This window comes from Pecten maximus, chromosome 2 (genome assembly GCF_902652985.1).
Source record: "Pecten maximus chromosome 2, xPecMax1.1, whole genome shotgun sequence".
Lineage (NCBI taxonomy): Eukaryota > Metazoa > Mollusca > Bivalvia > Pectinida > Pectinidae > Pecten > Pecten maximus.
In genome coordinates, this window is record NC_047016.1 from 52846330 (window position 1) to 52870764 (window position 24435).

The window sequence follows — 24435 nt, forward strand, 5'->3', positions numbered from 1 at the left end:
TACGGGTTCCAAAATGGTGATAAATAGGTATTGTTCTCGTCTTCTTCTCTTTTTCAATGTGTAATTTTAGAACAGAAACAGATGGGTTTGATTTAACATGAGATGGAGGTTTTTTACATTGGTCTATGGTGGAGGGTTAAGATGACTGTTTATAAAAGGCAGATTCCGTATTGACGGGCGGTCCAACGCAAGATGACAGATACAAGTCACTATACAATTCTTATTTCACGAAAGATTTTTTCTATATTTTTTATTTTTTTTTATTTATCTATTTTTTTTAATCCTTTAATATATCGGTTTTACAACTTATATAACTGCTTTAACTGGTTATCGATTTCTGGGGATAGGGCATAGTGACTATTAAACTGACACTAAAATGGTTTATAATGTTAACACGCATGACTTTGTTAGAAAAAAAATGTATATCTTAAATTCAACTAGTATCTATATTTCTTTGTAAGCAAGTGTTCAATGAATTAATCAAAAAAGAAACTGATGAGCATGCAAATCATAAATGAAATAATATCAACTTGCAGTCGATCCCATCTCCATGGTCAACCATTAATTATAGAAATAAACTATTACATACAGTAGACTTCATTCCGTATTTTTAAACACGTGTAAAGTGCACGTCATCCTGGCATAGTATTATTACATTGGATGTTTGGTCATAGCTAAAAAAAGAGTCTATTTCCCCGGTGTTTCCAAAGCAGGAGTACAGCAAGGTTCCTATTCTTTGCCTGCTACTTTTTAAGTTGATTTTTTACCCATGATACTTTTATAACATCCGATCTTGACCTTGTCTCAAAATCGAAACTGATATAAATCGTACATGATTTAAAATTGTGCTGTCTTTTGGCAAAGCAGTCCTCGAATTATGGGATGGATGCGTATAGATCTGAGTTAGAGAAGGTGCAGAGAGAAGATGCTTGTTAAAATCGTATGTACGTATTGGAAACATATCATGAAACATGCTTAAAACTCTAACCGCGCAGAAAACGTAGAAAACTCCAACTGTTATATAAGCTGCATAACACATTAACTTCTGGTTTCACTTTCTACTGCCACTTAATGTTGTTGACAATAACCGTTATTCCTGCGAAACAATAATGGCTATATAATTCCTCAATTTAGACTTCGGTGACAATAACCGTTATTTTTGCGATACAATTATGGCTATAGAATTCCTCAATTTAAACATAAGGTGACAATAACCGTTATTCCTGCGAAACAATAATGGCTATATAATTCCTCAATTTAGACTTCGGTGACAATAACCGTTATTTTTGCGATACAATTATGGCTATAGAATTCCTCAATTTAAACATAAGGTGACAATAACCGTTATTCCTGCGAAACAATAATGGCTATATAATTCCTCAATTTAGACTTCGGTGACAATAACCGTTATTTTTGCAATACAATTATGGCTATAGAATTCCTCAATTTAAACTTAAGGTGACAATAACTGTTATTCCTGCGAAACAATAATTCCTCAATTTAAACTTAGCTCTTACTAACTCTTTTTTTATTATTAATTCCTTGTACTTTCCAGGATTATAATGCATTAAAATCAACATTGTAGTAAATACTATCGTCGTTAGAATTGTTAACATATAATTTGAGTGTACATACTTTAGGATCAGTGATCGTTAGTTGAATATTCTACATGGTAGACTTCGAAACCGATACAGTTTCCTAAATTATGGTATGTTTATGAAAAACCGTGTAAACAATGTAACATGTATCTATGGTAACCGGTGGTCGTGCATGACAACGTACGCTGGTCGGGTTAAATATGATTGAAACATTTTTATCAAATAGATTGGACACAACAAGTTATCACCAAAACCATACCCGAAATATATTTAGATAAATTGAGAAATAGTACATCATATGATGACAATGAATACCATTTCACATTCAGCATGGGACGACATTGCCCACGTGTCTCGGATCACGTGCCACTATCACGTGCCACTATCATACCTCAGTTAAGTTTAAACATATTTTATTAGCCTGTAAAATGACAAAGGGATCGAACCAGTTTCGCGAATTAATATTTTTGTTTTGTGTATGTGTGTGTATATATGGGCAGTATAGTTTGACAATTCTAGCAGCTTAATTATATCTAGATTTCGAGAATTTGTTGAACCATACTCCACATGCATATTCCATCAGAGGTCGAACGTATGTAAGATAAGGTTTCTCCAAATTATTTCTTGTTAAACTAAGTTTAAGTTTGCGGAGGGTTGCTTTATATCCAGTTACTATATACTGACAATAAACTCTCTTTGTGCGTTCCATTAACAGTCATCAGTAAAAATACCCCCTAGGTGTTAATGCTGATAAGTGATTTAGTTGGGAATGTTATTAAAGGGGAAGGACGGGATAAAAGTTAGGCCCGGATACTCAGCGGTTTCCTCCAACTTTAGACACAAGTGGTGCGCTTCCATCCGGAATAACAAGAGTGGCTTTATTTGATCCCCCCCCCCCCCCCCCCCCCCCAAAAAAGGTATATAATTTCGGCTTTTTAGATTTAATTTGAATTCCTATGTAGAATGTCATCGATCATGATAGTTTTGAAATTATTTTGATTTTGATTTAACGATCAGCAAAATAAATAATTATTTCTAATGCGTTTTACATAAAAATCCCGCATATAATTTTAGTACATTTAAAAATTTTAAAACTAGCCATTATAAACCCTGGTCTCGCCACCCAACTTCAGACTCAGATATATGATGACACATTAATCCCCGGATGGTAATGTCGATAAACATTGAACAATGTCTCATATGACTACAATATGTCACCAGTATCATAACGTTGTATTTACATTACCGCTGAGCGTCACTATACAATCAATGAGAAAGATTACATTTACGGGACCTCATACCTCAGAAAACAAACATTAGGGTGACAACACAGGGACTCGATGAATCCCCAACCCACGGTCCATATTATAGTATCAATACATAGGACCGTGGGTTGGGGAGTCGTGTCAGGTCCCTGTGGGTGACAGTTGGCCAGATCGTTTTACCGAGGATGCTAGAAATATTGATATGAATATAATGTACTGTAGTAAGTTACGGCATGACGGTTGGGGAATCCATCGCAATAACTCGATCTCGAGGTCAGGACCCCCCCCCCCCCCCCCCCCCTTTTTTTCAGGATGAGGAAAAAAATTTGTATAGCCTTAAAAAAACGCCTATGCCTACGGCGCTCGCATCACCACTAAATTACTGCCCCCCCCCCCCCCCCCCCCCTTTCAATTTCCTGGATCCGCGCCTGGTTTCTATGTTATGTAGCCTGGTTTCTATGTTATGTATAAATATATGTACAGATACTATATAAATTAATTGAAGATAACCTTTAAGTTAGATCAGTAAAATTAAATAATAGTCTCTTGTCTAATGCTTTTTTTGAATTCATACCGTCATAGACATAGATGTTACATAGGTTATTATTATTCCTCGTAGTCGCCATCAAAAATGTGTTTATGTTATTTAAACTCTTCATTGTTTCAATTGATATTGTGACGTCACCTATACGATGTGTACGACAACTTTCTTTGTAACGAATCATATTTTTTCTTTAAAGACATTTGCATCAAGTACCGGATACAAAATATACAGTCGTTCAAGTAGGCCTATCGAATTCTGCAGAGTAAGTCTATAATACTAGGCACTGTCAGAATACATGTGTACAAACGATTTATTGTAAAATCGAATTCTCTGTTCAGAAACTTGAAATAAATACATTTATGTGTGAATCAAAATGAATCATACTGTTTAAAATGTCCCAAGAGAACAATTGCAACTATGTAAATTATAGATATGACGATTTTTTTAAAAGGAATTTGAAGCTAACAATGCATGAACTAGTTGTTTGTTCATACCAAATTGTCGACTGCTAAAATAGGGTCAATACTACAGTTTTATTCAAGAATTCCTAGAAATCTGTCACAAATACAATCAAATAGAGATATGTCGATCTTTTGTGCCTATACATGTGATATCATTTTAAGATTCATAGAAAATATAGAAAATCAGCAAAGAAGTTGGTGGGTATATTGGTAGGCCTTTCTCACTACGAGATCTCGTTCCAAACGTTACTTGAGCGTGACTCAGTAGACAGCCATATTGGAAAATAGATTCAATAGCAGGGTGTGATATAAATGAAGATTACTTAGACGATACGTGTTTTTCACAGCCTGCTGGCTTATAAATGCAACAATGAATTGGGGAACAGAGTTATGGGTAAGTCGTTGTAAAAGCAGTGGTATTTACGGAAGCGTTTTTCGAAATCGTATCATGTTTACATTGAATGAGGAAGCGATCGTTTTTCTTGGACTGAGTTGAGTTGTCAACTTCCGATGTCTGGTGACGACTTGTTCTGTCGCACGACAACGTACGGATACTTTAGATGTACACATGTATTAATTATAGTAAGATCAAGTACAGGTTTTGTGTATTAGAGGACACACCAACACAACAAAGCAGGTCGCATGGAAATAGACCCTATAGGTACCAATGTCATTTGGTCAGTACCAGTGCAGAGGCTAGGATGGTAGTGCCTGGTTTTCGGCTCCCTATTTCACTTCCTGCCCGCAGACACACTTACCTATCATGTGACAGTCTGATTTCACATACTGCCGGCTCTTACCAATCTCCGTATCTCCACATTGTCCTGATGATTTAACTAGCAATGTTATTTTACATATGACACTTTAATACAGGAACCACACCAAGAATAAGGACCTACACACATGGCTCGCAGTCGATTTCAAGATTCAAGATTTTGAGTAATGTAGTGACATCGGGTACTAATCACAACACTAAAGATCTTGTGTTAGGCCTAATACATCGTTTGTCACAGGGAACATTATTTCAATATACATGAAAACCACCAGTTTATAATTATAAGGTTTCAGAATGTTGAACACGGTTTTTGCATGATAAATATTATGCTTAATATAATTGCACATATTACTCAAAATCTTGAAACCTTTCCCTTGTGTACTGACTCTGTTCCGACTAAATTTGATATTGTTTCAGCAGTCAATGTTGATATTGTGATAATAACATTGAATTATTGTTTAATTATATTGTTTATGTTATATTATAATTATGTTTATTGATCGTGATGACAAGTATATTTGGTTGAGACTGCTGGATAATTGGATTATACAAATGAACCCGACTTTAAGGGGGGTATGTAGCTATTGATAGTTAAATGGATATATGTAGTTAGTTTGACAATAGGATTGTAATTGACTATTATAGCTAATTAAATAACAACCAAGGTATGAAGTTGTACTGTTTGTCACGTCAATATTTGTTGTTCTGCATGTTGAAATGGATAGTAATTGTAAGTTTAACAAATGATTGGCTCATTTTGTCTCACAATCAATGATCATATCCATGATATTGAAACTCCATGATAAGAGACAGGGTACTTACAGCCTTACATGACTGAATTGTCATTTATTTTATGAGTTTGTTGGATAATGTATCGTCTCTTTTGTTGTAATTCCTATTTAACTTTGATATAATCCTTTTCATCGATTATGGTTATAATTGATCATTGTAATAGAGATCTGATGGAGACACAATTTAAAATTGACAAAATTTAATTCATTCACATACAGTTTAAACAAACTGGCAAGACAGACTGCTAATTTTGAATAAATTTGAAGTAAAAAAAACTTCAGAATCAAAAGTAATATTAAAAAAAAAACTGTCAATATAAATATTTCCTGAAAAAGAATACAAGGAAACAGGAATAAATTATTTACTATTATGAATTGATGTATACAAATGTAGCATAATTTTATTATACTGCATGTAACAATTGTTATTGATCAAAGATCGGAAATAGAAACAGCACCACGGACATGTCCTGCAAACAGATAATTGTAGACCAGTTCATAAAGCAGCAGGTTGATGTAGAAAATCATAATTAAGAAACAGCTTCTTTTAATTAACTGGCATTGATGAACCCATGTTATGTTTTAGGGAGTTTCTCAATTTATTACACAAATTTTAGGCATAAAATATGAATTAAAATTCTTCTGTGATTCAGCTAATAAGTTTGCAGATTAAAGCAATCACTAATCTGAAAATCTATAAAACATATTAGAACACCCCCCCCCCATACTGATAGTATGTTGTATATCTTAAGAGTGAAATATTTAGAGGATTTGCACTCGTGTACAGAGAAACTTTTCCTTCTTCACAGCTTGAAAATAAAGTGGGATCTATATTAATTACTGTTTATGTTGGAAAATAAAGTGGGGACATCTTCAACACTTACTAGATCTACTGCTTTGGGCCAAATTTTGGTTATCAGACTTATAAGGGGGAAAAATTCTATTACAAAAATGGTCCTTTTAACATGCTTCTCTTTTGGTACCAGGAATTGATTATATCAGCTAATTATATATATAAATGACCGGACGTAAACTAGATTACAATATTACAACAGGAAAATACTCATATTTCTAACCAGGAAGTGAATGTTGGTTGAGAGAAGAAATCCATTATACTGTGTACAGGTTTAACATCTATACATATTCCAGTGAGAAACTGTGGTATTAATACTTAATAGTGTTATCCAATCCAAATTCATTTGATATATTCATACACTATATTTGACCTAATCGGTGCACAAAAGGGATGTACATACAGGGAAATAATTTTGTGTGAAATCTGGGTTGAAATATTTTCATTTTCATTGCATATACTTTTATTTAATAAAACCAATCCAGAGTCTTGGGTTACAATATACTGAAGATTGTATTGACAGAACAGTGGCATGGGATAAGGTCCTTTTTATGATTCAATTTTAGCGCACACATCACCTTTTCCTAAAACAAGGTGGGAGTACTAGTGTACTTATAGGAGTGGGTGCATTTTTTCTCACTGGTGTGGGAAAGGACCTTTTTGTCTCATTTTGGGAAGAAAATTGGTGAATTGGGAAAGATTTTCTCAGGAGTAAACTGCAAATTTTGGGAATTTGGCTTAAATATGAAATAGTTTCAATTAGGAATGGGGCCCATTAATGGCCCAAAAAAGACCACAGAAAAAGCCCTGGTGGTACATATGAGAGGGACCTTTATAGCAGTACACCACCAATACACAATCCTGGAGTTCTGCTTGCCCTATTTACGTACTCTTGATTGTTGAAGCAGACCTTGTTGACACATTTTAGTAACACACACTTGTGTTGTTAGACATTTTTAGTCTCATATTTACCAACCTTAACACTGAACATTGTCAAGGTCAAGTCTTTCATTTCAGAGTTGACACTTAATAATATCCTAGCAAGATGTTATAGAATTTTCCCTGAATTATAGAAATTCAATATATTGTATTTAAAGTCAAATAGACAAGTGCCTGCTTTCAAAATACAAGAATAAAAACTGATTTTAGAGTCATAGAAATAAAGTATACCGTCAAGTGTCTGCTGAAAGTCAAGCAATTGAAAATACTGCATGCTTAAAATTATTAAATTTTACAGCCATGAGAATTCTATTTTTTCAAACAAGCATCTTTACTATGGGACATCATGATCAGATTAAAGAGAATTGTTCTCTTTCTTTACCAGATCTTATCCATAATTTGTCGTACATCATTTGACCAGCTATCACACTAGCACTGGCACCATCTAATTAAGACTTGCAACTGAACCTGCTCTTTTACTTTACCATCATGTTATATATTGTTTTATAGTGATTAAACATCATGACATACAGCAGGTTAAAAAATCACACAAGCTTGTTACCAGATTCCGATCATTATCCCCATGTTTATGTTACGCAGGGCTCCGGTCAGGACAGGTGTTACTTAAATCTCTACAGCTGTGATATCACAGATAGCTGTACAGAGGAATTCCGTAACATGTACAGATCCCAGACGCTGTAGATCTTCTACAGCTGTTTTGATAAAGTTCACTAAGATATGTTCCCTGTACCAGACAGATGATAACTTATCCAATCCATTTCACTTTCATGACGATGACATTTTGTAAAATTTCATTCTGGAAATATTGGAAAGAATACTTTAGAGTCTTGGGTACATAGTATTTTCTAGCTCCCTGGAGTTATAAATTACATACTTAGACCTGATCAGTGTCATAACACTGTATATATACCACTCCCTGGCACCAGGCCTTTGGCTCCAGGTCTTACAATCCACAGAGCTAAATACACTCACTGATTATTCTTGTTTTATTCCGTTAGATCTACAATCCACAGAGCTAAATACACTCACTGATTATTCTTGTTTTATTCCCTTAGATCTACAATCCACAGAGCTAAATACACTCACTGATTATTCTTGTTTTATTCCCTTAGATCTACAATCCACAGAGCTAAATACACTCACTGATTATTCTTGTTTTATTCCCTTAGATCTACAATCCACAGAGCTAAATACACTCACTGATTATTCTTGTTTTATTCCCTTAGATCTACAATCCACAGAGCTAAATACACTCACTGATTATTCTTGTTTTATTCCGTTAGATCTACAATCCACAGAGCTAAATACACTCACTGATTATTCTTGTTTTATTCCCTTAGATCTACAATCCACAGAGCTAAATACACTCACTGATTATTCTTGTTTTATTCCGTTAGATCTACAATCCACAGAGCTAAATACACTCACTGATTATTCTTGTTTTATTCCCTTAGATCTACAATCCACAGAGCTAAATACACTCACTGATTATTCTTGTTTTATTCCCTTAGATCTACAATCCACAGAGCTAAATACACTCACTGATTATTCTTGTTTTATTCCCTTAGATCTACAATCCACAGAGCTAAATACACTCACTGATTATTCTTGTTTTATTCCCTTAGATCTACAATCCACAGAGCTAAATACACTCACTGATTATTCTTGTTTTATTCCCTTAGATCTACAATCCACAGAGCTAAATACACTCACTGATTATTCTTGTTTTATTCCCTTAGATCTACAATCCACAGAGCTAAATACACTCACTGATTATTCTTGTTTTATTCCGTTAGATCTACAATCCACAGAGCTAAATACACTCACTGATTATTCTTGTTTTATTCCGTTAGATCTACAATCCACAGAGCTAAATACACTCACTGATTATTCTTGTTTTATTCCCTTAGATCTACAATCCACAGAGCTAAATACACTCACTGATTATTCTTGTTTTATTCCCTTAGATCTACAATCCACAGAGCTAAATACACTCACTGATTATTCTTGTTTTATTCCGTTAGATCTGGACCTAACATCCTCTTAGTAAGCTTCAGTATTGTACCAAAGACAGGGATTTACTCTAGGGCTAGAATTCACTAAATATTATAGGCAATATGCATGTTTCATATATATATGTATATATACCAAAAAATGTCTAGACGATATATATCTTTAAGCTAAATTTCCCATGTCCAAAACCGTATGCCAGCGTGTCTCCTGTATTACATTTAGCCCTTCTGATAACAAAAGATATTTTTGGGGGATCAATTATTGGTTTTTGTTGCTATACATAGTAAAATCTTAGTCAAATCTTGTACCCAATATTGGTCAACAATTTAAATAATGTTTTAGTCATAATGTTCAATGACAGAAAATCCATCTCCAAACACTTTCAGGAGTTACACTTTCGCAGTGATAATTTGCTCCAGATGTTGTGTCGTCACTTGTCACGAGAAAGGCATATCAACCAGCTCATTATATGGTGTGGTACTAGATGGTTATAAACCAAAGCTAGAAGGAGTTACATACTTGTCATAGCGAAACAAAGTGGAGGTCATGCATATGTATGCTGAGGCTTAAAGAAAACATGCTGGCAGCACATGCAGCACTTGTCATATGTATGGTATGTTACAGGGGCCTAACAAATTTGAGGTTATATATATCTATAACATGCAGATTGCTTAGGAGACATGTACATACTTTATAGAGTCATATAATGTATACTCTCGACATCTATCGTTTGAATGGAAACAGACTTGCAATGATACACCAAACAAATTTTGAGATCATATTTATAAAGGCTTGAATTCAAAGTGAAACATAATTGTAGCCAACAGCTTAGAGGTCATACACTAGATTATCAGTATAATTAGTATATATATACAGTATATAATTACAGTGTTTGAAGAACTTGTAGTTAATACTGGAACCTTTCAAATTTTTTGAATAAAATTTTGTCATTATATATATGATTATACGGTAAATTGTGGCGAAGAAGTTGAATGTGAGGTTCAGATCAGAAAAAAACATGGACCCTTACAGGGTAGTACATGTTAATTACGTATATATGTACATGTATACGTGTATATGGTAGATCTCTGATTTATTACATAGTAACATTCTCCAGTCTCTTTCCTTTGACTGTCAAGATTTATCAAATCACCAAGACCAATGTTACGTAACTCTGTATTATAAAACAGATATTGATTTTGGAGGCTGGTGTTGACTGTAAATGTTGTGTTTTTCAGGATCAGTATGACATCATAGCAGACCATACTCAGAAGGGCATAGACTTTTGTGAGAAGTACCAACACTTTCTTAAAGAGAGATGTTCTATAGAATTTGAATATGCCAATAAACTCAAGTAAGTTTTCCCTGTAGGACCATATATATACAGCTCTGTACACTTCTTTGTGTGGTGTATACATGTATATATATACAGCTCTGTACACTTCTTTGTGTGGTGTATATATATATATATATATGTTGAAAAAAATGTTTTTTTTTGTTCTTAGCTAGATTCCTCACTGTCAAATTCTATTTACTGTGTAAAGCTATAATCATTTCTATTGTTTATATTAGTTAAAATTTTTTTTGATTTATTAGCTCACCTGCCCAAAGGGCAAGTGAGCTTATGCCGTGATGCGGCGTCCGGCCGACGTCAACTTTTCATTTCAACAACTTCTTCTCAATAACCAAGAGGCCCAGGGACTTGATATTGGACCTGTAGCATGCTGGGGTGAAGGGCTACCAAGTTTGTTCAAAGAAATGACCTTGACCGTCATTCAAAGTCACATGGGTCAAAAAGGCTAGCCTATAATCTTCCAACGACTTCTTCTCAATAACCAAGAGGCCCAGGGACTTGATATTAGTCCTGTAGCATGCTTGGGTGAAGGGCTACAAAGTTTGTTCAAAGAAATGACCTTGACCTTCATTCAAGGTCACAGAGGTGAAATAGGCTATAATCTTCAAACAACTTCTTCTCAATAACCAAGAGGCCCAAGGACTTGATGTTGGGCCTGTAGAATGCTGGGATGAAGGGCTATCAAGTTCGTTCAAATAAATGTCCTTGACCTTCATTCAAGGTCACATGGGTCAAATAGGTTATAATCTTCAAACAACTTCTTCTCAATGACCAAGAGGCCCATGGACTTGATATTGGACCTGTAGCATGCTGGGGTGAAGGGCTACCAAGTTTGTTCAAAGAAATGACCTTGACCTTATAGAGGTGAAAAGGACTATTATCTTCAAACGACTTCTTCTCAATAAGCAAGAGGCCCAGGGACCTGATATTTTGCCTGTAGCATTTTGAGATGAAGGGCTACCAAGTTTGTTCAAAGAAATGACCTTGACCTTCATTCAAGGTCACAGAGGTGAAATAGGCTATAATCTTCCAACGACTTCTTCTCAATAACCAAGAGGCCCAGAGACTTGATATTGGGCCTGTAGCATGCTGGGGTGAAGGGCTACAAAGTTTGTTTAAAAAAATGACCTTGACCTTATTCAAGGTCACATGGGTCAAATAGGTTATAATCTTCAAACAACTTCTTCTCAATAACCAAGAGGCCTAGGGACTTGATATTGTATTGTAGCATGCTGGGGTGAAGGGCTACCAAGTTTGTTCAAAGAAATGACCTTGACTTTCATTCAAGGTCACATGGGTCAAAAAGGCTATAATCTTCCAACGACTTCTTCTCAATAACCAAGAGGCCAAGGGACCTGATATTGGACCTGTAGCATTCTGGGGTGAAGGGCTATCAAGTTTGTTCAAAGAAATGACCTTGACCTTCATTCAAGGTCACCGAGGTGAAATAGGCTATAATCTTCCAACGACTTCTTCTCAATAACCAAGAGGCCCAGAGACTTGATATTGGGCCTGTAGCATGCTGGGGTGAAGGGCTACCAAGTTTGTTCAAAGAAATGACCTTGACCTTCATTCAAGGTCAAAGAGGTGAAATAGGCTATAATCTTCCAACGACTTCATCTCAATAACCAAGATGCCCAGGGACTTAATATTGGGTCTGTAGCATGCTGGGGTGAAGGGCTACCAAGTTTGTTCAAATGAATGACCTTGACCTTCATTCAAGGTCACATGGGTCAAATAAGCTGTAATCTTCAAACGACTTCTTCTCAATAACCAAGAGGCCCATGGACTTGATATTGGGCATGTAGCATGCTGGGGTGAAATGCTACATAGTTTGTTCAAATGAATGACCTTGACTTTCATTCAAGGTCACATGGGTCAAATAGGTTATAATATTCAAACGACTTCTTCTCAATAACCAAAAGGCCCAGGTACTTGATATTGGGCCTGTGGCATGCTTTGGTGAAGGCTACCAAGTTTGTTCAAATAGATGAACTTGACCTTCATTCAAGGTCACATGGGTCAAATAGGCTAAAATCTTAACGACTTCTCAATAACCAAGACGCCCAGGGACTTGATATTGGGCCTGTCTGTAGCATGCTTAGAGCCAAGAGTCACCAAGACCCGATCTTAGGCCAATAGTATGCTGGAATGAAGGACTAGAAAATATATTGACATGAATAAACCTAACTTACTCTGATATTTGAATAAAGTTGTTATCAGCATAGTATCTGTAGAAATGACCTCAATCAACTGCAAATTTGCTGTTGAGCCAGGTGAGCGATACAGGCCCATTGGGCCTCTTGTTAAAATGTGACCTTATATGCATGTACACTTGGTGTGCATCGGTCTGTAGCTATGAATAACTAATAATAATAATAATAATAATAATAGGTGGATATTTTTTTAACACAAAGATTCTGATATTTACCTATAATAGCTATTTGTAGCAGAATAGTGATTCATTGAAGTGTTATGTTAAAAAATATACACTACTGTCAAATAGTTCATTAATTATTGTCAAAAAGGTTATTAATTAGTCAAATACACAATTAATTATTATCAAATAGATATATAGGCAATTAATGATTGTCAAATAGGTCATTTATCATTGTCAAATAGGTTATTAAATAATTGTCATAAAAACCCATTGAAATGGTATTACTTTAAAAAATAATTTATTTATAATTGCAGAAAATTAGTCAAGAATTATCAGCCAAGGAAGAAGGATGAAGATGAGTATCAGTAAGTGTTGATACAAGATTTGTTATTGGTGTGTGTACTGGGATATATATACTCTTTATAGGGCCACCAATAGCAGCTGTGTTGTCTCAGGGTTTCTCCATTTCACTCAGTTCTTAACACAAAAAATCAACAAAACAATTATTACAAAAACAGAATGATCATTGACCCCCGATTTATATACAAAACACAGCTATTATGTATTAGAAAAAGGGTGTCTGTTTATACATTTCATAAATACCATAAATCTGTAGAAAATGGATTTATGGAACAGCATTGTAGAAATTCCAAAAAAAATGATTACCATTACCAGCTTGATATCATGACTTTCGAAAACGTGGTGCTGAATTCTGTATACAGGCTCTTGTGGGACCTGACTTTTATAATTAACTAATTACTTGTCATGATATTTTTGGTAAATAGCTGAATTTCAGAAAGGCTAGTACTAATAGTGGTTTATCTGACACCCAGGTACACGTGGGCGAATGGGTTTCTGGACATGATCAAGGAACTACACGATCTGGCTGGACAGCATGAAGTCATCGCAGAAAACACACAGAGCTCTGTCATCAAGGAGCTGCAATCCCTTGTTGCTGAACTCAAGGCCGACCGTAAAAAGGTACAAGCTGTGTATCTGAAAACAGGTTTTTGTGTTGTCTTACTGATCATTTCTTGTCTGTGAATAAAACATTTTTCAAATAAATGTTATTAATCTTGCTTTTAAACAAATTCCAAGATTTAAAAAAAGAGAAAATGTGGCCATCTTTGATTTATGAATCTGAACTATTGTCATGCTAAAATGAAAATTCCCTCAAAAATTACCATTATAATTTACTTGCTGAAGTTATATTTTATCTTGACCTGAAAGTTATAGAAGCCAGATGGCCACATTAAATATTTTTCATCCATATCAAAGCTCTAAGTAATGGACAGTTCATTAAAAATCCCACAAATTCTTTTATCAAGTAATCTCATTCTGAGCTGCTTTTGGTTTGAATTTGATCCAAAACTAAGCAATGGTTGCCAAATTTAATTAACGGTTGCCAAAAGCTTCTTAGCTTTCGCTTGGCACCTAAAAAGTCGTTCTGTGAAATATCTCTTTAAAGAACAGATTCATTTTAATGTACATTTCTATAAATCTGTAGAAACCTTATCAGTTGTATGTACCAGTTTACTCGTTAGCTGGATCCAGATACATTGTAGGTGTTAGCGGCCATCTTGGAGTTTATCACCAGATTGAGTGTTTCCTGTGTGATAACACATTAAGAGTGCAATTTAACATTGTCCAGGATAGGAAATACAAAACATATATTGATTCCCCAACTTTGACCTAAATCTAAAGTTAATGTCATGAGTGTCAATTTTAAGTTTTAATTTATACCAGGTATTATACAAAGAACTGACAGGTTTGCACTCTTTGATATAAATACCAACTTTGACATCAGCATCAATACAAATGTTTACCAGACACCCTTTAGAAAGGGCATCTGGCCGCTGAGGGCTTTTTAGAGCTGAAAATCAGCCCTATCCTTATTGAAATTATTTCGCAATAAAAGAAACACTAAAAATAATAATAAATGAAACCTACTCCCTAAAACTTTCTCACAGTCATAGTCGTGACCTTGACCTTATCAAATAATAGCGTCTAGCATTATATCAACGATTTTCATTCCAAAATCAGGCCAAAGGTCTCATCCCAAATGAATGAAAGAAAAAAGTTAAACGATGTAGATAACTTGATAAGGCATTATTTTACATGCTACACAACTGTTGATTAAAGTTTTTGTTGTGACGTGATGTTCAAAATTGTTGAAATAAGTATGAGAAAATGTGTGATTTGAGATTAAACACAAATACAATGATTTTGTTTTTATTTACAGTATTTATTAGATGGATCCAAAGTACAGGACCAGTTGAAAGTATCAAAGGGACAGCTAGAAAAGGTATTTACAAACAATAGCCTGTCTAATAATGGGTTGTATATCAGAGGAGGTAACATGTTTTATAACTGTCTACATGTATGATAAATACGATGAATGTTGGTAGGGATAATGTTAACATATCATAATGTATATAATGTATAATTTATCATGTGTAAAATATTAACGAATTAACTATCATATCATTATGTGTAAAATATCAACTATCGTATCATAATGTATAAAATATCAATGAATCAACTATCGTATCATAATGTGTAAAATATCAATGAATCTGGTAGTAGTGATTTGTGTTCCTTTTCGTCAATAGAGTAGAAGACAGTATGAAAAATCCTTTAAAGAGTCAGAAAAAGCACTGGAAGCTTACCGCAAGGCTGACGCTGATATCAACTTATCTAGAGCCGAGGTTGAAAAGGTGAGTACGAGACAACACACCTGTATCTTCAGGTAAAGAACAGGTAAGTATGATCGGACAAGTCAAGGTGACATAAAAATCATGTTGTCATAGATATCTAATAACATTGTCAGGTTTGTCATAGATATCTAGTAACATTGTCAGATATCTAGTAACATTGTCAGATATCTAGTAACATTGTCAGATATCTAGTAACAGGTTTGTCAGATATCTAGTAACATTGTCAGATATCTAGTAACAGTGTCAGGTTTGTCAGATATCTAGTAACATTGTCAGATATCTAGTAACATTGTCAGATATCTAGTAACATTGTCAGATATCTAGTAACATTGTCAGATATCTAGTAACATTGTCAGATATCTAGTAACATTGTCAGCTATCTAGTAACATTGTCAGATATCTAGTAACAGTGTCAGGTTTGTCAGATATCTAGTAACATTGTCAGGTTTGTCAGATATCTAGTAACATTGTCAGATTTGTCATAGATATCTAGTAACATTGTCAGGTTTGTCAGATATCTAGTAACATTGTCAGATATCTAGTAACATTGTCAGATTTGTCATAGATATCTAGTAACAGTGTCAGGTTTGTCAGATATCTAGTAACATTGTCAGATATCTAGTAACATTGTCAGATATCTAGTTACATTGTCAGATATCTAGTAACATTGTCAGATATCTAGTAACATTGTCAGATATCTAGTAACATTGTCAGATATCTAGTAACATTGTCAGATATCTAGTAACATTGTCAGATATCTAGTAACATTGTCAGATATCTAGTAACATTGTCAGATATCTAGTAACATTGTCAGATATCTAGTAACATTGTCAGATATCTAGTAACAGTGTCAGGTTTGTCAGATATCTAGTAACATTGTCAGATATCTAGTAACATTGTCAGATATCTAGTAACATTGTCAGATATCTAGTAACATTGTCAGATATCTAGTAACATTGTCAGATATCTAGTAACAGTGTCAGATTTGTTAAGTGTCTAACACTATGTTTGGCTTGTTTTTCCTTAAATAAGAAAAAACAAAAATTATTTATCAGGCAAAATTATAGTTATTGTAGAAATAAAAAAAATGTGACATACTCAGACACTGGTTTCATCTACTTTCTTTATCTTAAGGAAATTTCTTAATTTGAAATGTTTATATGAATGCATTATCAGATTTAAGGAATACATCTTTCTAATAGTTAAGGTACTTTCCTTAAATACTGTTATGTTTTCCTTTAGAACATTTTAAGTTGGAGAATATTGATGAAACTACGGCCAGATTAAAAAGATACCTGATGATGATATGTGTTGGATTCAAAAAAGTGTTTTACATTTATTACATTGTATATGGATTAGGTAACATAAAAGAAGGTCGGCAGTATTTTTGACAAATATGAGATCTTAATTTTCAGCAAGCGAAATATAAACAGTATCTTGAGGCGGTATGTAAAATTTCATCCTTATAAAAAGCAGGCAACTCAGTCGAAATCTGTAAATTATACAGGCATATAACACGCTCAATCAGAATCTTTATCCATTGTGTCTGTCCACAAAAGTCCCCGACAGGAGATTCTTTATTAAAACAATAACTGGTTGAGTTGACCTGTAGGAAGGGTTAGGCGCTGTAAGAGCTTTCCCAGTGCCTCTGATACAAGCTTTATAACCTCACTGAGCATTATATCAGCGGTGTGTTGTATACATATTTATCTTCATTCTTCCTCTGCTGCTGTTAAGACCATGTCTTTTCAGATATAAGGAGCATAGTAACTTATATCTATTAGAGAAAAAAAACATGTCATTTTCTAAAGTTATATTTGGTAAGAAATTCAATAGCGTAAACTTTTGACTGCCCCACCTGCTTTTTGTGTCGCCTTTGAAAACTGTGGACAAGTTCGTTAACCAAATTTATTCGGACCTTTTTAAAAGAGTTATAGCCCTTTAATTTTTTTTGCGAAAATAGAATGTTCGTTACCATAATACTGTGGACAAGTTTGTTATTGTTTTTTTTTATTCAAGTCCTAGTTTTAAAGAGTTATGGCCCTTTAATTATTCGCATACACAGGCGACACCTCCACTTCCGTGGAATTCTTGTAAAATCTGAATATGAGTTTTCGCGAAGTGTGATTTTGTAGTTAGATTGCCCTAAACTCCTGACCTTGGGGATGTTTGGTGCCAATACAACAAAATGAAAATGGAGGCAGGTTTTGCTTTGAGGATGTTTGTAGAAGTATTGTGGGAAATTTGTTATGTTCACTAAAGCAGCAATCTGATTAGTTTTGCACAATTTATTGCAGCAAATTGATGCTACGTACATGTTTATACATATATCTATATATGAAGTTGCACAGACTAGAATATTTAAATTTCTGTGATTTACATTTTCTCACAAAAGTGAGAGCTGATTATGTGTATAGCAGATATGGCTGTCTGGAGTTAATACATAACAAATCGGATGCTTTCTGGAATTTATTATTTGGAACTTACAAAGGGAGCAAACTCCTGGTTAAAGTCTAACTACACTACAGGAATTGTACTCGTAGGAAATTGAATCTTTGAAGATAATTCTGTGTAAACAGACAAATATAATCAACATCACAGAGAAACACTTGTAGATACCAGAGAATCTGTGACACATTCCTGGACGTCTGATGTTGCTGGAGCTTATAGTTATGGTGCAGCAGTCTACTAACTATATAAATCTAGTCTCTTTTTGGAAACTTTGATTTTGTGTATTTAGTGTCTACGTGTAATAAACTAGATCTCTTGTTTGTATATATTGTATTACAAGAACCTGTATAATAATTTCTTTGTCTCTGTATGTAAAAAAAACCAACTTATTTATTTCATTATATAACACTTCTTGTGTAGTTGTTGTAGATATAAACTCTTTGGTATATTATTTAGTACAATTATATATATATAATCTATTATCAAATAAAAAGAGTTGTCATTAATAATTTATTAGTAATGCTAATGAGTTTATTGGTTCTGAATATTATGCTAATTTACAATGTTTTACAATGATTGACTTACTACCTGGTTGTTTTTCCAAGTTCTCCCCGGATTTGTTAGAATGTTTTATTGTAAAATTTTTATCAATTTCAGCAAGTTTCAATAGTGTTGATATCAGATACTTTAAACACTAACACAATTATAGGTTGGAATGTCGAGGTCATAGTAATAACTGTTTTCCTGTGAAATATGACTAAGGGGAAACAAATCATGTTGTGTTCAAATTCTCAAATTTGAGGTTTAAAACAACAGGTTACCACTATGTGTGATTAGTACTTGTGTTCATAATACCATATTAAATATTTTAATGAATGTATGAAATCAAAGTGTTTATATTTTTTTTTGTGAATTACAGCATAGGAACCAAATGATGTTGAAAGGTCAACAGTGTGAGAAGTGTAAAAATGATTACGCTTCTCAACTGCAGCAGACCAACACTCAACAACGAGACCACTTCACGGCATTGATGCCACAAGTCTTTCAGGTAAGTGATGCCACAAGTCTTTTGGGTAAGTGATGCCACAAGTCTTTTGGGTAAGTGATGCCACAAGTCTTTCAGGTAAGTGATGCCACAAGTCTTTTGGGTAAGTGATGCCACAAGTCTTTCAGGTAAGTGATGCCACAAGTCTTTTGGGTAAGTGATGCCACAAGTCTTTCAGGTAAGTGATGCCACAAGTCTTTCGGGTAAGTGATGCCACAAGTCTTTCAGGTAAGTGATGCCACAAGTCTTTCAGGTTAGTGATGCCACAAGTCTTTCAGGTTAATAATTCTGCATGTCTTTCAGGTAAGTGATGCCACAAGTGATTCGGGTAAGTGATGCCACAAGTGATTCAGGTAAGTGATGCCACAAGTGATTCGGGTAAGTGATGCCACAAGTGATTCGGGTAAGTGATTCCACAAGTCTTTCAGGTAAGTGATGCCACAAGTGATTCGGGTAAGTGATGCCACAAGTCTTTCAGGTAAGTGATGCCACAAGTGATTCGGGTAAGTAATGCCACAAGTCTTTCAGGTAAGTGATGCCACAAGTGATTCGGGTAAGTGATGCCACAAGTCTTTCAGGTAAGTGATGCTACAAGTGATTCGGGTAAGTGATGCCATATGCCATGTGCTGTATATGTAAATAGTGTTATCAGTTAAATGACTTGGGGTGTTTTACCATTTATAAGTTTATGATCACTGATCATGTGATAAATTTGTGTTATTTCACATGTATATGTCTATCTTGCTCAGCCTTAGATGTAAAGTATGTTTATAGTGGGAACTCTGTGTGTGTGCATTTGAGCCATTATCACACACTCATGTCTGTATGCTAAAAGTCAAATGTCATGGTCAGGCACAGGGTCAAAGGTCATAGTTATGATACATTTTCTGGGCTATATTTTAATCTGTTAACATTCCAGTGTATAAATCTCACATTTCTGCACACAAATCTCACATTTCTGTATACAAATCTCACATTTCCGTTAACAAATCTCAAATTTCTGCACACAAATCTCATTTCTGTATACAAATCACATTTCTGCACACAAATTTCTCATTTCTGTACCCAAATATCATATTTCTGTATACAAATCTCATTTTTCTGTACACAAATCTCACATTTCTGTATACAAATCTCTCATTTCTGTATACAAATCTCACATTTCTGCACACAAATCCCACATTTCTGCACACAAATCTCACAGTGTTGAGGTCTAGAGAAGGAGGAGGGGAGGGGACAGATATACACTAGAGCGAGCAGTCTTACACTAAACCTCAAAACTAATTTTATGCGGTATAAACCAATGGTTTCTCTGCGTAAACAACAACGGTACAACCTGTGTGTAGGGTACATGTACAACAGTCTTCAGAGTAATATGGTCAGATTTTACAACTAGGGATATAATCAAACTTCACCCAGACAAGTAATATTTGTTTCTATTTCATTACAGCAATTGCAGACTATGGATGAGAACCGTATCAATCGACAAAAAGAGTTTTTTAAGCAGTGTGCGAACATAGAGCGTAATGTGGTACCGATCATCAATACATGTATAGATGGCATGGAGAAAGCTGCAGGTTCTATTGATGCTAAACAAGTAAGTTGTTGTTAGATAGTGCCGTGGTGCTCTCTTTTGGTTCTCTGTTGGACATCTTTCTCTGCCATTTTGAGCAGGGTTATATGACCCTTATTCATGGGTGAAAGCTTTCAGCATTAATAATGAATTCAATATTTTGGAAATATTTTCCCCTGTATACCCTGGCAGGTCTGTTTGAAATTTTGACAACTGTTTCAGTATTTCAAGAATTGGATACTTTCACACATGCTTGTACAAGTGGGCCTGATGCTTTTTGTCGACTCTTGAACTGTCACTTGGTTTCTGTTTACCTCTGTGAAGATTTCCTGATAGATACTTTTATACTCCTATATAATGTGATCATTTAAAAACTGAAACATTTGTGATTGTCAGGATTCCAAACTTGTGGTGGATAAGTACAAGTCTGGCTTCCCCGTGCCAGAGGACATTCCGTTCGATGATCTGAGTAGCAGTCCCTTCCCAGAGTCTAACAGTAACCATCACAATACACCCGTCGGTACCACCTCCAAGTCCAACACCTTCTCGGGACGCAGTAAAACCAAACCAAAGCGTGGAGGAATCATGAACCTATTTAGCGGCTCAAAGGTAAAATTACATGAATGCTTGTTGAGTAATTTTTGACATTAAGTCTTTTCATTTTGTATTGAATGTTTTCATTTTCCATATTGTCTGTTACTCGAAACCAAAAATATATCAGTTGACTCTGAAAAACTTTGATGATCAATTTGACAGATTCTTTTTGTGTTTGTAATTTGGCAAGTGTAATTTTAAAAGGATGTCTTTTCCATGAAAATCAAATTAACAGTCTTTATTTGGCACCTGGTTACAACTACTGGCTTTTCAGTGTTTAAAGAGGAGTGTAGATGTTGAATAGTAATGTGTGTACCAATGGCTGTCTGACTAGTGTTGGCTGCGGTTTAAATATTAGATTGTTTCTCATGGCGAAAATAATGACTAAACTTTCATGCTGCTTCTTCATCTCATGTTTCATTAAAAAATTAATTGTTATTTTAAAGCCAGAATTTCACAATTGAATTGGTTTTCTTAACAATAAATAACAACAATGACTGAAATTACTAGTTAATTCATCCTACTACATACGTAATTAGGGTTCTGGAATGTCGGTCCGTGGGAGTTCATAATAACAAGTTGTCCAAGTCTCTTGTCTACTTCATCAAAGTTTGATATTGTATGATACCTTGGTTGCTGTTGTTGTACATTATAAGTCGATACCCTGTATATGTTGTAGATGTACTCTATGATAGCTTCAGTGGATTGACCTGTTGTACATTATATCATTATTTTTTTACAAGCATTATTTTGTGCTTGAAATATTTACAAAAATGAATTTGTGTTTATATAGTGTTGCTGTGACGGAAGAGTATGAATGCTGATATCTTTATGATCAATATTAAATTAGATATATTTGTGTGATTAAAACATTTATTGCACCTATTTAGATATCTAGATTTAATCAGCACTGTACTGTAGTTTTGTTAAGCTAGAAATTCTGTGTGATTTCCTAGAGGTTTCAACAACATCTTCAAAAGCCGAGAGGAAAAAATCAGCAGATCCATGATGAAGGGTCAAAATTATTGGAAATTGATCAAGTATGATTGAAGATGTATTACATAAGAAATATGATGTCTGTATCCATATACAGTTAACTAGCAGTTCACTTTAGTTTGATTTAAGAAACTCCATCTGACTAGATTCTGATTTCGAACTATTGGGACTACATGTTAATTAGTGTAAATCTGGTAATTATACAGATAACTGTTAATGTAAGATATTTATGGTTCTGCTCAGGCAGATATACACTACTAGTACTACTAAGCAGTGTTACCTTGACATTGCAAAATACTTATATGAAGTAAGAGTTTAATTTACTGAGTATATATAAACTGGGATTTTATACAAGTTTGGACAGTTGTAGATCCTTTATTATAAAACTACCTAAAAGTAACCTAAACTTTTTAATTACAGATAAGCTAATGTGATTGGATTGATAAGCTTATGAGATTGGATTGATAAGATTATGAGATTGGATTGATAAGATTATGAGATTGGATTGATAAGATTATGAGATTGGATTGATAAGATTATGAGATTGGATTGATAAGATTATGAGATTGGATTGATAAGTTTATGAGATTGGATTGATAAGATTATGAGATTGGATTGATAAGATTATGAGATTGGATTGATAAGCTTATGAGATTGGATTGATGAGATTATGAGATTGGATTGATAAGATTATGAGATTGGATTGATACATTTTGTAAGCTTATGAGGTTGGACTGATAAACTTATGAGGTTGGATTGATAAGTTTATGAGATTGGATTGATAAGCTTATGAGATTGGATTGATGAGATTATGAGATTGGATTGATAAGATTATGAGATTGGATTGATACATTTTGTAAGTTTATGAGATTGGATTGATAAACTTATGAGGTTGGATTCAGTATTTTAAATAGATTTCCTTTGTTACTGGTCTCCCCTACATCTCTATTGTTTACCATGCTGTTTTCCTTTCAGACGTCAGTAAACAAAGTAAGTGATCACCTAGTGGTGGTAGCATCGGGAGTCTGTGGTCTAACCCAACCCTAGCTAGAATTCTGTCCGTAATACACTGCAACCTCGCTAGGCCCAGCAGCTATCTGCTGAACAAATTATATATAAACATCATCAAGGATATTATTATTTACAAATTACAGTAATAAGGGTATACATTACCTTACCACACCTGAACTTTACTGATGAATTATTGAAATTTTCAATCATTATCAGACCTTAATATTACCATATCTATCCACCAATAAACCCATGTCTGATGATAAGCCCACCCAGATCTACGGCTTTCACTGAAATCACGAAAAATTTCCTATTTCATTGAATATCCTTCATTGAATGTCCTTCATTGAATGTCCTGCAACAATTACCGGTAAGCTGTCTCCCTACTTTGTTCTGATCTGTTGACTGGGCTTATTAGAGGATAAATATGGTTTATCAAATTGATGATACACTGATGAGTTGTAAGGTATCATCACAGGTGTGTAAGGTGACATTGAGACCTTGTGTTGTACCAACAGAAGCTGTAATAGTGAGGTTACACTGTTGTTAAATAGTCAGGACTTTGTTTTACAGCTAATATTGGAGATGAAATGCAGACTGCCGTGGTAAGCTGGTCTATGGAAAGGAACCACACAGAAAATATTCCTTAAATTAGTGAAGAAATATTATGTTTAGTCTATAACCCCTAACCCTTGTCATTCCTACCATTCCTATTTTGTTTTAATTAATTGAGAATTTAATTAGGATATGATCAAATAAGATTACAGCCAAACAGTGTTGGGAACCAAAGCACTTGATAATCCCTGTCAGACCCCGCAGCTGGGCCGTTCCACCATGGCTTCCATCAGACTTAAGGAAGGGGCCAAGCGAAATCAACGATATGTCACCATGTCCCCATCAGACTTAATGAAAGGCCAAGCTAAATCCAGGATGTGTCACCATCTCCCCACCAGACTTGAGGAAGGTCCAATCTAAATCGACAATGTGTCACCATGTCCCCACCAGACTTGAGGAAGGTCCAATCTAAATCGACGATGTGTCACCATGTCCCCAC

At 34.6% G+C, this 24435-nt stretch overlaps 1 protein-coding gene across 4 annotated transcripts in view; it reads left to right on the forward strand.

Annotated features, from left to right (window-relative positions):
• The first annotated feature begins 4126 nt into the window (after window positions 1–4126).
• LOC117322471 (cdc42-interacting protein 4 homolog) overlaps window positions 4127–24435 on the forward strand; it is a 50186-nt gene continuing 29877 nt past the window's right edge. For 3 of the 4 annotated variants that reach the window (XM_033877404.1, XM_033877405.1, XM_033877407.1), the window contains exons 1-11: window positions 4127–4262; window positions 10499–10614; window positions 13309–13359; window positions 13828–13975; window positions 15237–15299; window positions 15607–15711; window positions 17127–17156; window positions 19082–19210; window positions 20658–20804; window positions 21177–21389; window positions 23346–23360. In XM_033877404.1, coding sequence (XP_033733295.1) covers window positions 4239–4262; window positions 10499–10614; window positions 13309–13359; window positions 13828–13975; window positions 15237–15299; window positions 15607–15711; window positions 17127–17156; window positions 19082–19210; window positions 20658–20804; window positions 21177–21389; window positions 23346–23360 — 1041 coding nt within the window. In that variant the 5' untranslated portion in view covers window positions 4127–4238. The remainder of the gene's footprint in view (window positions 4263–10498; window positions 10615–13308; window positions 13360–13827; window positions 13976–15236; window positions 15300–15606; window positions 15712–17126; window positions 17157–19081; window positions 19211–20657; window positions 20805–21176; window positions 21390–23345; window positions 23361–24435) is intronic. The other variant, XM_033877406.1, reaches the window with a different exon arrangement.